Raw genomic sequence first — 15684 nt, forward strand, 5'->3', positions numbered from 1 at the left:
TGCCGGGGCGTTGATCCGCGTATCTTTGGTTGGAGTACTCCTCTACCTGGATATCATTCCCTATCAATTCCCCCTCCTTCTCCGCTGTCTAGTGAGCGGAGCTTGACCGGCCAGGAAAGCCATAGCGCGCCACCGTACCACCGTGAGTCTGGGCTACTGGGAGGAGTTAATCCTGGACTGTCGATCACCAAAGAGGGATTTGATCGGAAGGTGTCAATTTGCTGCCTGGGCTGTCTCGGTCGACTTATTGTCAGCACCAAAACTATGTCCAATCGATGCCTTGGACTTATTCTGCCTGAAATGAGACATCGATGGATGATGCAAAGCTGTTATCTCTTCTGCAGCGGTGGACTTGTCAATGGGACCTTCCGTATTAAGCTATCAGCCCGCTTTGCTTATCAGCTACATAGATAAAGCCTTGGCGTCTCTGGAGAAGCTTATCTCGCTGGCCAGTTGACTGCCAGAAATCTAGCGAGAAGAAAATTTTGACCCTTTGCGGTGGAAAAGATGGCATTACAAGGGCGAATGTGAAGAAGCTCATCATTTAATGGCGGGCACATTGTATGTAGCCTTCCTCCGCATGACTCGTTCTGGCACTATACTTTTGCTCCAAGAGGAAATTCATGACTTGCCCCCCACTCTGGCCATATAAGCTTCCCAGCCCTCCTTCTGGTACTGCCGTGCCGCCTCAACCGGGTTGGGAGCAGCATAGATGCCTCGACCGGCGATGATAAAGTCAGCGCCTCGTCCAATGGCCGATGCAGGAGTCTGATATTGCTGTCCAAGCTTATCTCCCTTCGAAGAGAGGTTCACACCCGTCGTGAAGACCACGAAATCTTCATCCTCCGAAGCCGAAGACACATCAGACTGCACCTCCGTCAGGGCCCGCGTCGACACGAAGCCCATAACGAAGTTCTTGTATTTGCGAGCGTAATCAACCGACGCCTTGGTATATTCGCCTGTCGCCAGCGATCCCTTGGAGGTCATCTCTGCCAGGATCAGGAGTCCTCTCTCAGGACCGTAGGGGAAGTCTTGCGCGGATGCGGTCTGCGCCAGAGCCTCGACGATGCCCTCGCCGGGGAGAACGCTGCAGTTGATAATGTGGGCCCATTCGGAGATCCTCAGAGCACCACCGTGGTATTGCTTCTGGACGGTGTTGCCGATATCGATGAATTTGCGGTCCTCGAAGATCAAAAAGTTGTGCTTCTCAGCCAGCACAATCAGGCCATTGATAGTGTCGACGCTGAAATCGGTGAGGATATCGATGTGTGTCTTGATGACGGCGATGTAGGGACCGAGACCTGTATCCTCAAAAGTTGATTAGTCCATTGCTCGACACAATGTGTAATGGAGCCAACGCTTCCGTACGATCGGCGAGGTCCAGGAGTTCTCTGGTAGTCGTCACATCAGCAGAGACGGTGACATTTGTCTTCTTCGCTTCGGCAATCTCAAAGAGTCTCTTCGCCAAAGGATTGGGGTGCTTGCTGGCTCGAGCAGCATAAGTCAATTGCGACTTGGAAGACATGGTGGGGGTATATGCGGGGTATGACGGTGATTGATGAGCTGACGAAGCTGAGCAATGTGGTATATTTATCCAATTGAGGTTAACACAGCCCAATCAATAACTCGAGAATCAAATCTCAATTGTTCTCAAACGGAAGTCGCTAAGGGACTATATTTAGAGTCAGTACTCTATCTAGATCTTTTCCCACGTAAAAATTGCGTATCAATCTGGAGGCCGCCACGCACAGGCCACGTCGGTGCTGTATTCCTCCGTCTCCGACTGTGGGGGTCAGCCACAGCTAAGCTACTCTGTACAGCTAGAAGATTGGGGTAGAACCGTAGCTAACACGTCGTTCAATTACTGGTACGTATTGTCCCTATGGAAGTTTAGCGTACATATATATAAAACATATTTTTGTGAGACGCAGAATGACACTCAAATTCAGAAAGAGATCATATCCTTCGCAACACCAAACACACTCAGAGCCCACAGAGCGCCTTGAGCGAGCCAGAAGCCTGATCCCAGCATCCTTCCCTTGCCTTGTGGCTTACCCGAGTACACATAGCCGTACAAGTAGAGAGTTCGGAAAAACAGCCACAAAGCGCCAATTGCTGTTGCCAGGTGGGGGTATTTCAGACCCGCGAAGAGGGTGAAGAGCATTGTTTGAGGCGCATTCTCGAGGTAGTTAGCGTGGGCTCGCTGGGCGCAGTTAAATTGCTCGGCTTTGGCCTGTGTCATGGATTCAGCATTCATAATCTTTACTTAGCGGCGTAAACAAACAAGTTCAAGGTATGCGCACATTTGACTTGCATTGCTCAACGCTCGCATAGTTGTGAGGATAGGGGACCTTGGCGTCCCTCCGAAAACCGGTCACGATAACTCCATGAATGAAGCTAAGCACTGGAATAGCTCCCAGGGCGACGGCGACGACGGCACTGGCCTTTCAGTGAGCTTCATACTATCGGTTGTTTGTGATTGCGACACAGGGGAGGACATACCCGTAGTTTTCTGGCACAATGATAGCAACCATTTCGACAGAGATGGATGGTAGGATAATTTGCTATAACTTGAACAAAAATACTACTGTAGCTATGATTGAGCAGCTTAAATAATAGAGAAACCAAAATCTGTCCCCGTCGTAGCTTTTATATTGTTCGGGCCTGACGTCAGGTCCCCGGAACACGGGGTAACTGTTGGTCCATCCGGAGCATCAACGTAGCCGAATGGCCGCATCCGCCCTGGCAGCCTAGCCGGGGGCCTTTTTTATCCGTTTCAATATGCAAGCAAACCAAGGGTTCCGAACGCTGCCTCAAGATTGCGGTTTTCTTCTGACTCACTATCTGGATCGACCATCTGGAAAGAACCGAGCAACTGGCGACTTTTACATCTCAGATATATGACATAGTGGTGGCTCCAAATCTAAACGCGCATCTTGCTGACACTTCCGTACTTCGCCTGCCATGCGAAGAAATACAAGAGCGCACCCAGCGGTTGGCCAACGAGGCAGAAGCTTACCCAGAAGATCGAGTTCCCTACGATCTTGCCCAAGGCGTCATTCACCTTTTCAAAGGGAGCCGTCACAGCAATCAATGGTAGCTGGAACATCATCCCCGCAAATGCAACACCTATATGTCCGTCAGTGATCCCATCTTTATCCTTTGCGAACAGGGTCAAGTTCTTACCGATCAAATTATGGGTGGGAATCCCCACCAACATCTCATGCAGGATTGCAGAGAGGGTAAATACCATGAAGCTCGCCGCAAGAGGGCTCCAGCCTCTTCCTACCAGCGGCGAGAAGACATGCCTCTTCATGAAGAGGTACACCGGCCGGTTCCATGACCGCCAGTATGCGCCGAGACTCGGGCTGTTCCACCAATCTGTGTAGAACTCACGATCTCCGAACCGCATGACCTCCGCCAAAGCATTCAGCAGCGACTGGAAGAGCGCAAAGAATCCGGCGAGCCAAATGACAAGAGAAATTGTGGACAGTTTCATGACGCGCTCCAGGATTGACGCAATATCCATCACAGCGATCTTGTCAATGGAATTTCGCAAGACCGGAGCTGCATACTGGGCGGAGAGGAGCCATATGAAAACAGCTAAACCAAAAAATTCGGTAAGCCGTTTGGCAACAAAAGACCACCGAATATGCGACGATCGAGGATAAACAGGTTGATATACAAGTGTAGGTGCTAGCCAAAAATATGTAAGATTGCCAAGCGTGATATTCCTTGGATATGGGCATGTGGAATAGATCTCTGGGAGAGCGGACTCCGCAGAGGGGTTGAGCATTGCCTGCCGTAGATCGCGATTCGTAAATGCATAGGAGCAGTTTTTGAGCCACACAATGATTGCGTGCAGTTCACAAAGTGTACCGATTCCGGGATGATTGATGTAGAAATAAACAACGAAGCTGGTCACAGCGAGACATAGGGTAGCATTCACGGTATGGAAGAAGGCCATATACCGCCAGGTTGAGCGGAAGGCCTGCTGTTCGCGCTCCCTCTCCTCCGCCGATAGATCCTTTTTCTGTCGACCGACAGTCTGCTTGGACTGCTCAGCTGCAGCCAATTCAATGATATACGCAAGAAAGAGGTGGCATGGAACAAGGGCAAAGAGGATCGACCCAAGAACGACATCCTGCTTCCGATAGTCATGGCATTTGATACAGATAAGGACACCATACTGCAAGAAGATATTTGTTAGAATAACAGAGTACGCTGCTTTCAGAGTATATCATATAAGCTTACTTTCATGAAATTCTCAATTATCAGGCGAAGATTCATCGCCACTAAACACGCGGAGCTATGTTAGCACCAAGCATGTGAAAAGGTGCCGCGGGCGGAACACCTACCTAACACAATCACCATGAGATTCCGGAATCCAAGAAAGCTTGGGACCACACTGGTCTCTCGACTGAGGCTCGAATGCCGCAGCTGCGAATGATAAGCTGCGACATGGCGATATTTGCTCCTCCTTTTCCCTTTGGTGGCCCCGGTAGAGCCGTTGCCATGTCCTGCGGAACCATTGCGGGTAGCTCCATTGACGAGCTTCGACGGAGTCGACCCTTCAGAGCTCGTGCTGACAGCACTGGCCGACGAAGATACAGTTTCGGAAGAACTCATCTTCGTGGAGTGTCGCAGAAACCCCAGCAGCGTGAGTGACGAAATGAAAATCTCCGAGGAAAACGAGCGACTGGATGGAGAGCTCTAGTTGATTCGCAATTCAATTGCGGGAGATACCTCGGAACACTAAAGCGATAGACCAGCAATTGAGCCTCGCTCTGCTCTACCATGACAAGAAAGATGAATCTGGATTATGATACCAAGTAAGGACGTAGGTGAGATAAAAGGATTTCAAGAGCACCATGGTGGGGTTTCTTGGTTACGCATTTCGTAGCAATGTCTGAGCAAAGGCCTCTCGAGGGCGACCGGGGTATGAAAGTCTAAGGTACCTCTCGACCGCCGAGAGCCGTTATTAATCAAGTCACCTTGCGGGCTTCCGTCACGCTCTCATGCGCTTGACCCACGCACCAATGCACCACCACTGCGCCAAATGCATGCCTAGACGCCGTTGGCATCGTCTCCGACAGCACAAGGTTTTTGATTCGATTCATTATCGCTCAGTTACTGGCTGCTCCTGTTTGCTTGCTGCACTAATAGCAGAGTTTCTAGGTCATTCCTTTCTTATCTCTCGCCTGATTGGAATGTGGCGCCCTGCTATCTCAAACGGACAGGAAAACAGCATCAGCACGTTGAGTGCATCAATGAATTAACAATCAGGTTTGACAGGTACCGAATTTTGAGATTATCAAACTGACGCACAAACATCGCCTACAGAAGACCAATACTCAATCTTTTAGGATAATATTTACTTTCTACATAAATGTATGCTATCGAGTATTTACGGAATCAATCAGTTGGAGTGAATCGACTCCATGAGCGAATCTTCGCTCCATAGATATAGAACGAGACAGGCACCGGAAAATAATCGCTGTCAAGCAGCTCAGAAGTGTGATGGCCCACTCGACTCCAAGCAGAAGCACACAAACAGGGGTGTCTTGCGCCCATACAACTCGGATAGAGGTCTGAAAACCATCGGCTCAAAATCGAAGCGTAGGACGAAGAGACTAGTCCGTAGGACCATAACTTCCTCGGAAACATGAAAGTTTTCTGGCCGTGACCCAGGTAGCAGTGCTGAAGACAGACGATGCAAAAGTCACTGGAAGGGTCATCAATCCAAGCATCATGAGTGAAGGTCCGTTTGCGAGCGGGCGAGAAATGGACTGCATTGTCCTAGAATAATTGATATAATCTGTAGCGCCATGATAAGTAGCATAGTAGCAGTATACTGGGTCTTTCGGGCCGTCCCTTTGCACCAGCGTCCAGTCTTTGCCCTTCTCCTGGAACTGCTGAGCTTCGATATCGTCGTTCACTGTCGAATTACTCGAACTGGCATTACTCAGGGGCGAGGCGGGCTCTGCTTGCGTACTTCTTTCCATTGCAGTGCCGCTAATAGCGCAGAAGAGCATTTTGCTGCAGATTTCCCTGGTTAGTTTATACATAAATTCACATAGAGTCAACGTTTGGGGTGGGCATTTTGCAGAGGGAAGACGCCATGCCTTGCTCAATCAACTAGGTGACAAGAATTGAGCAAGAATCATGGGGTGATAATCTCCATGATAGTCAAAATCTGACCGAGGTTCTCATAAATTGAACCATTGACGGCCTGGTTCATCCATGCTTTGAGCGAGATAGCTCGGCACCTTGAAACCGAATGGATTGCGGCGGATCCGTATACCAGGAACTGTACAAGTTTGTACAACCCCATGTTTGAACGAACCTATATCGGAAGCAAGAGTCGCAAGACCAGATGAGAAGCCATGTCTAGCTGCGCGAAGAAGGAGACAAGGACTACCTTGCTGGGGTAGTTATGGGTCGTGCTGTATAGTCCCTTTCGGATGAGGAAAGAAACCTCTAGGAAAGTCATAACAGCATTGGGACGGCAAGAATACTAGATGTCCTTGAGAAGCTGGGGTGAAAGCGCACGAGAGCAACAATAAGCTTGTACCGTATATGGAGAATTTGTGGTGCTTCATATTATGGTCTCGATACTGGCTGCTTAATAGTCCCGGAGGTTTGAAGGTTGTGATTTAGGCCCGCACACAATGCGGATCGTAGTGTCTGGAAATTTACATTCCATAGAGAAATCTTATGTTTCGCAAAGTCGCATTCAAACGACTTCTAAGAATGTTTGATGGACGCCGTTTGAATGCCAAGCATCAATCCTAATTGGAGATCATCTGAACCCCGAGTGGGGAGACTTTGGCGGACGGAGGTTCGACCGCCCCCGTGATACCTAACTTTTGATTCTCAGCCATAGCGACAAAACACAATAATATTGATAATTAGGCTAGAGCTCACCATTGCAGGCTGTTTATACGTTCTCGCTCGAAGCAGCTCGTCCGCGGTACGCATCAAAGCTTGTCAATTGTTTCAGGCCAATTTTTAGCTTCCCTGTTATGATTGCAGGCCTGCCGCGAGCAATCCATCTCCAAACGAAGTCGCGCAGCAATGGCTTTTTATGATGATCCGTCGGGCGACTCCCAGCCTTACGGGAGGAAACCATACGAGGGTGGGATTGTAGGACCCCGACGTCCGAGTAGGTTCTCTGAAGAACTCCACAACTTCATCGTCGCGACACTAATCCTTAATTCAAAGGACTGGTTACTGATTACGGCTCATCTCTCGTACAATGGATGCGCACACGACAACCACGATACAAAGGAGGTCATCGGATGGAGACAGAGAGACCGAGCGCAAGCTATGTAGTCGATGTGAGTTATCAAGCTGTGTCTACGGATGTCCGCGCCGCGCCCAGGTGAACGATGTCGACTAATCGGCCGCTCTTTTTTCAGATGCTTCCTCCGTTGGCGCGAATCCATTCGCCCGCAGATACGATACCCGTACGACATCTACACCAGTCGATTGGTAAATCGAAGAAACCGATTACAGTTGTGAGATGGACGCCAGAAGGGAGACGCTTGTTGACAGGTGGACATACTGGCGAGTTTATGCTATGGAACGGAACGGCTTTCAACTTTGAGACCGTTATGGACGTGCGTTAGCTTCCGTTCGACTAACCATTCTACTCAGCGCTGTTGTTGCTGATCATCTGAACAGGCACATTATGATCAGCTACAAGCAGGAGTAACTTCGATAGCGTGGTCGCATAGTCATGACTGGTTGATTTCAGGAGGACAAAAGGGTGACATTAAATATTGGCGACCGAATTTCAACAATGTGGAGACGATCGATGATGCGCATCACGATGCCGTGCGAGATTTAGCATGGTCACCGAGCGACACCAAATTTCTGTCCGCGTCCGATGATACGACCCTAAAGATCTTCGACTTCACGTCACGAACTGCCGATACCGTTCTTACAGGTCATAACTGGGACGTCAAATCGTGCGATTGGCACCCCACAAAAGGCCTTCTGGTGTCCGGATCGAAAGACCACCAGGTCAAATTTTGGGATCCTCGCACCGCTAGGTGCTTGACGACCCTCCACAGCCATAAAAATACCGTCACGACTACCCGATTCTCGCGAGTGAACGGCAATCTTCTCGCTACATCGTCGCGTGATCAGACTGCGCGAGTGTTTGATCTACGTATGATGCGGGATATCTGCATTCTCCGGGGTCATGAGAAGCCTATTTCATCTCTTACATGGCATCCTATCCACAGTTCCCTTATTTCTACAGGGAGCGAGGATGGATCATTATACCATTATTTGCTTGATGAACCCAACCTTCCATCAGGACAGGTTCCTACAATTGCACCATATGATAGTCCCGATCCTGCGAATACCCCAGCACAGGTCATCTACCCCGCCCATCGCATCCAATACGCCCACAGTGCGACCATCTGGTCACTCGACTGGCATCCTTTGGGCCATATCTTGGCATCGGGCTCGAAAGACAATTTCACGCGCTTCTGGTCTCGAGCAAGACCAGGGGAGACTAGTTACATGAAAGACAGATTTCATATCGGCGAGGAGGCTGCCGAAGCCCAAGGAACATGGAGTCGTGGGTTTGGAAGGCGACAGATGCGTGAAGAAGAAGAGCAAGAGGCGCAAGACGAGGCTGAAAGCTTGGTTGATCAGAAAAATACTACCGGCCCGTCGCTTCCCGGGATCCAGATTGCTCCCCCCGGTCTTGGCTCTCTGCAGGCAGGATCTGGCTCATTACTACCAGGTATTGGTGCTCCACAACCTGCACCGCAAGCTGGAATGCCTGCATCAATGCCTCCAATGGATCCTGGCCGCCTGGCAGCGCTTCTGTCTCAACAAAACCCCTCTCAGCCACACAACTTCCCTCTGACCACAGGCATTCCTGGATTCCCCATGCCCCCTGCCATGTCAGGCACTCCGCCATTGAATGTTGATCTCGCGGAGCTACAAAAGCAGCTCCTTTCGCAAGGTATTTCTCCTCAAAATTTTGCCTCTTTGGCTGCATCATTAGGTTCCGCTGGTCTCCCCGGTCTGCAAAGCAGCACGCCCGACAACGCATATCGAAGATGAGATACCCCATGCTCGGATGTTTATATTGAGTTTGACGGGGATATGGCGTAAAGGCAAGCGATATTCCAGCTTTCGGATACAGCTAGGCGTCTTCTCAGAGAACTATTTTTTGCAAACGTGATATATCCTGTGGTAGAATATTTTATACCGTTTGTTATGCGAATAGTTGCTTGTTGTCGATGGATGCTTTTTTGCTGGGAATCTGGTTGACGGCAGTTCTGCAGCTCCTCATTGAGATTCGGCGTCTGCTTAACTCAGGGGTCTAATCGACCTGCCAAAGATTGTGTCCAAGTTCATTGAATCGAGCGGTTATAGGCCACCTTGCATGGGAAAACTGGACAATATGAGGACCAGGACGTTGATACCGCCCCATATCATGGGAATCCAAGTGGACATCCTGAAATTACCAGCTTCGTAGACAGCACCGAGTCTCAAAACCAATTAGCCCGGATCTGGGGTTGGAGATCGGTAAAAATGACATTGCTTACATGAGACCAATAATACTCCCAGCTAGAAGAGCTTCCAGTCCGGCAATGGCAGAGAACACCAGCGGGATGGCCAGACAAACCCTCCAATTCCGACCTTGCGTAACCACAGCACACGCAGCAACGGCAAGGTGGCTAGCTCCATAAAATATAAAAGTCCAGTAGAGGGTGAATCGCCAAATGTCTCGTGTATAGTAGAGATAGTAGACCTGCGGAGGATGATGATTCGGGATAGGATCGTATAACGATGGAAAAGATGGTGTCTGGTAGTTGATCGGAACGCGGTTGTTGGCCATGGTGCTCAGTGATGGATACTGGCAAAGTCCTTCTCTGCCATGTAACCCTTACGACTTAGGAAAGTGGCGTGAAACCATCTTCGCGAACCTTGACCTGACGCGATATTTGGAAAGCAATCCAGATAGCTCCAGCGATAAGATAGGGAGAGTAGGAACAGCCGGAGGGTTGTTTGCACTGTTTGCACCCGGTCAACCTAACCTCGGCAGCCGATCTGGGGTCTCCGCGGTAAGCGTGATGTCGGCAGCCAGTCCCGTTGCATTCGTCCATCTTCACATTTCACCCCGTCATACAGCTCGATTTCCTATGAGACGGGTGGCAGCTGTGCCGCTCGCAGTGTGAGTCTAAGATGGCGACAGAACGCTCTCTAGGTGCTCTCTTGCGGTCTCTTCAGTCTACTTCGGAGCTTCGAGATGCTATCAAGTATGGTCATGCCCACCCAAGTTACCCGGCACAAGATGCTTGACTGACATATTGCTTTCAGTCTTCTGCCCACAGCGACCAGCCTTCTAACCCTCCTGGGAAACCCCCTCAATATCACGTTGCTTTCCTCGCAATTGCTCTCCGCTCCTGCGATATGGGAACAGCCTGTTGACCTTCAAGCATGTCGGCGAATCATCAGTGTCTTCAATACAGCCGCCATTGCGATATTACAAAACGATGAGCCGGCGGAACCTAGATTACCATACGTGAAACCCAGGAAAATTGAATGCGAAGATTGGGTGAAAGCGGTCGTGAGCGGAGCAGATGAGAAATCACCTCGTTGGAGACATTTACTCTTATTGGGTGGCATTCTGATCGGATTTGAAGGCCAGAATAGGCAGGGTCTACCGTGGAGCATACGTACGAAACTCGAGTCGGCACTTGTCACGGCTGCGCAACTTGCACTTGAGGAGCTGGATTCCCGAGACGGCATTGATGCGCAGTGTATCACTTTGGTTTTGAATCATACCTTTGAGCTTTTGTCGGATCATGAGAGGAGCAAAATCAGCTATGACCGCTTGCTTCCTGTTTTGATTCAAGCAACGTATTTCTCCCCTGAGGGTCTAGAAGGAGGATATTTTCTCGGAACCATTGATAAGGATATTGTTGAAGTGCCGGGAAAACGTTTTCAGTGGTCATCACAGTCTGTCACTTTCCGTCGGGTGACGGCAATCATCTCGAGTCCTCTGATATCAGCTTTGGGTCCCTTGTCTCGACTGATTGCGCATTCAGTTGAGAATGCCAGCGATCCCACTTTAGTTTCTCAATGTGTGGATCAGATTGCCCATTTTGGTCGCACGCTGATGGTTCAATGGCGCCAGAACAAACTATCTGAAATCGATGCATCCGAAGAACTCGAGTTTCTGGAACCTGAGTCACTTAAGTCCACGATTCCAAGCCTATGGAAGCTGCTCCGCAACTGCCTATATTCTGTTGTGATTGTTCTCCGCGCTGTCCTAGGAAGGGTACTCAACGATCACATTCTTGCAGCTGATAGAAGTGAGTGTCCTGCAATGACAAAATCCGCTGTGCTCTGCATACTAACCCGCTAAGTTGCACCCTACCTTTCAATGCAAGCCCTCCACATCCTTCGCAACTTGTACTTTGTCTCGTCTCGGCTGGGTCAAAACGCATCTTCGCAACACTCATTCGTGACCCTTACGGCGGTGGATATCCTTGCACAGTATCCGGACCTGGCCGAGAATTTCCTACGGAGTGTCAAACCAAATGAGCTTGGTCAAATTCCACAGCACCCCATTGAGCGCTGTCTGGATCTCTATTTCATGAATACCGCGGAGCTTTTCACCCCTGTTTTGTCTTCGGAATTCAGTGAGGAGCTTCTAATTTCAGCAACACTCCCGTATCTCGCAGCAGGCGGGAATAACCATTTGCTCGAGATTTTCGAGGCCGCTCATAGTGTGGCTCTTGCTGTCTTTGCCATTCCGGGAAATGCAGCCATAGCAGCCCGGCATCTTCCCTTCTATATCGACAATCTCTTTGCTGTAAGTCTTGTCTTTGGTTTTCCGGTCTGTCGATCTGTGCTCATGATATAAAGGTCTTTCCTGATAACCTATCCGTCCGCCAATTCCGCCTTGCCTTCAAGACCGTCATTAAAGTGACTGCTCCGCCGTCACTCGTTGCAAATAGCCAGCCACTGCTGCCCTCTATACTCCTCGAAGTTCTGCATGAAAGAGCTCTGAACGCATCCGACAAGATGCTTCCACAATCCACGCAAGGAGCAGCAGGTGCTCATCAAGGCCTGGCACCGCCAGTATCCGAGAAAGCTGCCTTGATCCTCGCTTTGATAGATAGCCTCTGTTTCCTGCGGGTGGAGGACCTCGAGGAGTGGCTGTCACTGACAGCGAATCTTATTCACACGATCCGCACACCAGATATGCGTGAAGTTTGCATTGAGCGCTTCTGGGAAGCATTGAGTAGTGGTGAGATGGATGTCGAGCGCGCTCATTATTGCGTCACCTGGTGGAGTACACGAGGTGGGCGTGAACTTGTTCTATTCGGTAATACAGCTCCAGATGCCGACTCGGGAAGTCATGCAGAAGGCGCCTATATGAGCGGTGCAGTTGGGGGAATAGCGCCAGAGAGTAAACTTTAGACAGGTTCGAAGCGCGCAGCATGGTCAGTCGCGTTGGGCTCTATAGCGCAGGGCGTTGGGTTGTACATGGTGATACCATTCTAGCACGTTCTATATATGATTCATACGCATTTAATCCTTCTTTGTCTTCCAAGTGTACAAGTAAATATGGGATGAGAACTTTTTATAGATGGGTATTAGAAGATCCCAGGAATGCCAACCCAAGTTCTCTTCTTGTACTCGACGTATTCGTCTCCAAAGAAGCATACCAAAAATTTCTCCTCCCCTGCGTTCCGTTAGCCAATCCACCAGCAATCAGCAACAGGCGGAAGAAAACACTCACTCTGGATCCGATTGTAAAAGAAGTTCCACAACACTGCTGCATACCCAACGAAACAAACCACATTTCCCAGCACCAGCTGCGTCCCCATCCCCCACCAGAAGAACCCAAAGTAGCTGGGGTGCCGCAGCACCGCATACACGCCGTGCCGCACAAGGGTATGGCCCTCCTGCCGCTCCACCTGCACCGTATGGTTGAAGTTCGTTCCGGCCTGCTTCATCGCCAGCGTGCGGATCGTCTGCCCACACACCATCAGCGCGATTCCCAGGATGACCTGCCACTTGATCCCGTTGACGGACGCGGTTAGGGCCGTGTATCCATCGCGCGGGCCAAGGGTGTGCGAAAGCAGACACTCGGCGGCGGCGGAGCTGTGCGCGGCATTGTAGGCCCAGCCGTTCGAGGAGAGGAGGTATGCTGAGATTGAGGCGTAGTGGGTGTTGTACTGCGCTGTGACCCAGTATTCAAGGAAGTGGAAGAGGGCGAGCGAGGAGATGAAGAAGGGGACGCGCCACAGCGGGTGCGGGGAGATGAGGACGAGGTAGAGCGTGATGCTGGTTGAGATGCCGAGGGCTGTGCCTAGGAGGAAGGCGCGTAGCGATATGCCTGAGAGTGACTTTTCGCCGTTGGGATAGTTGGATGGGTCGAGGGGGGGAGGGGATCGGGATCGCGGCGGCGCGGGTCGCGCGGGTCGCCAGCCTGGTGTGCTGGTGATGTTGTTGGTGTCGGGCTGGCGACCGGAGGAGACGCTTTCGTCTTGGGATGAGGTCTGTTTGGTCATTTTGGTTTTCTGTCGGGGTGACGGTGTGGAAGAAGTGGCAGTAGGGCCAGGTGTTAGGCAGCTTCTTGGTCTGTTGGCGGAAGCTGGGATGGCCTCAGAGAAGCGTCATAGTCTGGATTATTATAACTTTGACTGGACGTATAGAGAGGGATATGAAGCAGAAAAGAAATATCAATGCATCTTTTGCCAATTAAAGAGAACAATAATGTATGTTTATCTACGCAGGATCGAGAACAATGCCAGTGTCTGTTGTGGTTATGGGAGGATTGATAAGTCTAAATTTAGTATTGTCCCTGAGCTATTGTTGTCACTTCCCCACCCGGCCACAATATGACGCTTCAATCGTTGGAGTCGAACATTGTCTACCAACAAAGACCACGATTTCTATAGATCCATATCTTTGTAATATGACTTCCGCCAGAGTGCCGTCCGAGAAAGAGAAGATGCTCCGAGGGGAGCTCTACTATGCCTTCACTCCAGATCTGATAGCTGCTCGGACCCGCTGTAAACGTGCCTGTGTGCGATTCAACAATGCCGGTGATGTATCCCGCCGGCGACAAATCGAGCTTTGGAAAGAGTAAGTGATATTGAAGAGATTCTAGATGTGAATGACACCGAGTACAATCCTGAAGACGGTCTCATAGCACGGACAATTTACCTTGAGATGTGGGGAGCAACATGATCTCCATACTCACAGAACTCCAGCTGATAGTTGATAGCATCGTCGATGACAAGACCCCTCTTCCACCTCCAAAACAGGACCCCGCCGAAGACGATGCTCTTCTATCACGGGAGCCATGGATCGAGGCACCGATCCGGATTGACTACGGGTTCAACGTGCGGCTAGGAGAAGGCGTGTTCATCAACTTCAACTGTGTTATCATCGATACTTGCCTTGTCACTATTGGGGCACGAACGATGCTAGGTCCGAACGTCAGTCTATATAGCGGAACTCACCCGCTGGACCCTGCGCTGCGCAATGGAACTGAGGGTCCAGAGCTGGGAAAAGAAATCCATATTGGCGAGGATTGCTGGTTGGCCGGAGACGTGATCGTCCTCCCGGGGGTTACGATTGGGAAGGGAGCGACGATTGGGGCGGGGAGTGTAGTAACTAAGGTATGTCCATAGTCATAGCAGCTGTGGTCATTTTGTCCCTTTTGTTCTTGTGACTGATGATGATGGTGGTAGGATGTTCCTCCTTTCCATCTTGCTGCTGGGAATCCAGCTACGATCATTCGGAAGATTGAGACATCGATGACCGAGTAATGGCACCTATTCAAACCTCGGCGTACATTTCCAAGGTGCATACCTCTCAGTCTTAATGTATGCTAGCATTCTTGTACAAGTCCAAAGTAGCACAAACACTTCCATGCGAGGCCCCGATGAGTATCGCAGAAAACAAAACTCAGCTGCATAGAAATAATCAAGGAAATAGTCAAGGAATTGATAAACTGAGTAGATTGATCAAACTTCTAAGAGAGATGAAAAGCTGGGCACGCTAGAAGTCCATCGTAGAAGGCTGGGAAGCTTCTGTGGGGACCAGGAGATTTAGGTTTGGACGAGCATCAGACGAAGATCCTCCGTGGTCCGTACCTTTCTACAATGGATTCCAATATCTGCCGATGAATCATCAAGCGGCAGTAGTTATGTCTGAGACATCATCAGAACTTACTCTTTACTGGCATGCGAGTATCCGAGCACGCCAAATTCTTCTCAGCCTCAGGCACCTCACAATTCCAGATGGTTGGCAGGTTGATTGGCGAAGAATGCTAGCTAATGCAAAGCGTTAATAGTCGCATTCTAAACGAATTAAGCTAGACGTGATACTGTACATGCACGTTACGAGGCCCATCATAAGAATCAGTAAGGGGTATGAATAATCTTAATGATAATGATCCTTCGACGTTGACTCCTGAAAAGTCCTCTCGGTACCTTCGCGGCGACCAGGATCTCTTTTGTGTCATACAAGGCTGTAATTGCGACGCGACTTTTGTACTAAAAATTCCAGGGCGCTAATTGCATAGTGAGAAATAATATTCAGAAGAGCATCTTCAGAGGGGCAGGAAACAAGCTAGCTTAATCACCTGCCACGCGGAGGATTGCAGAAGAGCTTTCTGTACTCCGT

At 50.0% G+C, this 15684-nt stretch overlaps 9 protein-coding genes across 9 annotated transcripts; 3 read left to right on the forward strand and 6 right to left on the reverse strand.

Annotated features, from left to right (window-relative positions):
* Positions 1–621: 621 nt before the first annotated feature.
* pyrG (orotidine-5'-phosphate decarboxylase pyrG) lies at positions 622–1525 on the reverse strand (the record flags this gene model as incomplete). Its single annotated transcript, XM_043303330.1, has 2 exons — positions 622–1301; positions 1369–1525. The coding sequence occupies 2 exons, from the start codon at positions 1523–1525 to the stop codon at positions 622–624; spliced, it is 837 nt and encodes a 278-aa protein (XP_043159265.1).
* A 420-nt stretch (positions 1526–1945) lies between these two features.
* Positions 1946–2534, reverse strand: Asppvi_007444 (MAPEG family protein; the record flags this gene model as incomplete). Its single annotated transcript, XM_043303331.1, has 3 exons — positions 1946–2233; positions 2304–2439; positions 2503–2534. 3 exons carry the CDS (start codon positions 2532–2534, stop codon positions 1946–1948), a joined length of 456 nt encoding a protein of 151 aa, XP_043159266.1.
* Positions 2535–2923: 389 nt separating this feature from the next.
* Asppvi_007445 (putative diacylglycerol O-acyltransferase (DgaT)) lies at positions 2924–4629 on the reverse strand (the record flags this gene model as incomplete). The annotated part of the gene is made up of 4 exons (XM_043303332.1): positions 2924–3129; positions 3187–4189; positions 4255–4295; positions 4359–4629. 4 exons carry the CDS (start codon positions 4627–4629, stop codon positions 2924–2926), a joined length of 1521 nt encoding a protein of 506 aa, XP_043159267.1.
* A 1004-nt stretch (positions 4630–5633) lies between these two features.
* Asppvi_007446 (uncharacterized protein) lies at positions 5634–6035 on the reverse strand (the record flags this gene model as incomplete). Its single annotated transcript, XM_043303333.1, has 1 exon — positions 5634–6035. The coding sequence occupies one exon, from the start codon at positions 6033–6035 to the stop codon at positions 5634–5636; it is 402 nt and encodes a 133-aa protein (XP_043159268.1).
* Positions 6036–7077: 1042 nt separating this feature from the next.
* Asppvi_007447 (WD40 repeat domain-containing protein) lies at positions 7078–9087 on the forward strand (the record flags this gene model as incomplete). The annotated part of the gene is made up of 4 exons (XM_043303334.1): positions 7078–7165; positions 7225–7340; positions 7422–7622; positions 7687–9087. 4 exons carry the CDS (start codon positions 7078–7080, stop codon positions 9085–9087), a joined length of 1806 nt encoding a protein of 601 aa, XP_043159269.1.
* A 309-nt stretch (positions 9088–9396) lies between these two features.
* Positions 9397–9868, reverse strand: Asppvi_007448 (uncharacterized protein; the record flags this gene model as incomplete). The annotated part of the gene is made up of 2 exons (XM_043303335.1): positions 9397–9517; positions 9576–9868. The coding sequence occupies 2 exons, from the start codon at positions 9866–9868 to the stop codon at positions 9397–9399; spliced, it is 414 nt and encodes a 137-aa protein (XP_043159270.1).
* Positions 9869–10215: 347 nt separating this feature from the next.
* On the forward strand, positions 10216–12462 carry pex8 (putative peroxisomal membrane protein Pex17; the record flags this gene model as incomplete). Its single annotated transcript, XM_043303336.1, has 4 exons — positions 10216–10289; positions 10351–11348; positions 11403–11851; positions 11905–12462. 4 exons carry the CDS (start codon positions 10216–10218, stop codon positions 12460–12462), a joined length of 2079 nt encoding a protein of 692 aa, XP_043159271.1.
* A 176-nt stretch (positions 12463–12638) lies between these two features.
* Asppvi_007450 (protein-S-isoprenylcysteine carboxyl O-methyltransferase) lies at positions 12639–13559 on the reverse strand (the record flags this gene model as incomplete). Its single annotated transcript, XM_043303337.1, has 2 exons — positions 12639–12727; positions 12785–13559. 2 exons carry the CDS (start codon positions 13557–13559, stop codon positions 12639–12641), a joined length of 864 nt encoding a protein of 287 aa, XP_043159272.1.
* A 407-nt stretch (positions 13560–13966) lies between these two features.
* On the forward strand, positions 13967–14825 carry Asppvi_007451 (sugar O-acetyltransferase; the record flags this gene model as incomplete). The annotated part of the gene is made up of 3 exons (XM_043303338.1): positions 13967–14136; positions 14279–14675; positions 14748–14825. The coding sequence occupies 3 exons, from the start codon at positions 13967–13969 to the stop codon at positions 14823–14825; spliced, it is 645 nt and encodes a 214-aa protein (XP_043159273.1).
* Positions 14826–15684: the final 859 nt, after the last annotated feature.

This window comes from Aspergillus pseudoviridinutans, assembly GCF_018340605.1.
Source record: "Aspergillus pseudoviridinutans IFM 55266 DNA, scaffold_5, whole genome shotgun sequence".
Taxonomy (NCBI): Eukaryota; Fungi; Ascomycota; class Eurotiomycetes; order Eurotiales; family Aspergillaceae; genus Aspergillus; species Aspergillus pseudoviridinutans.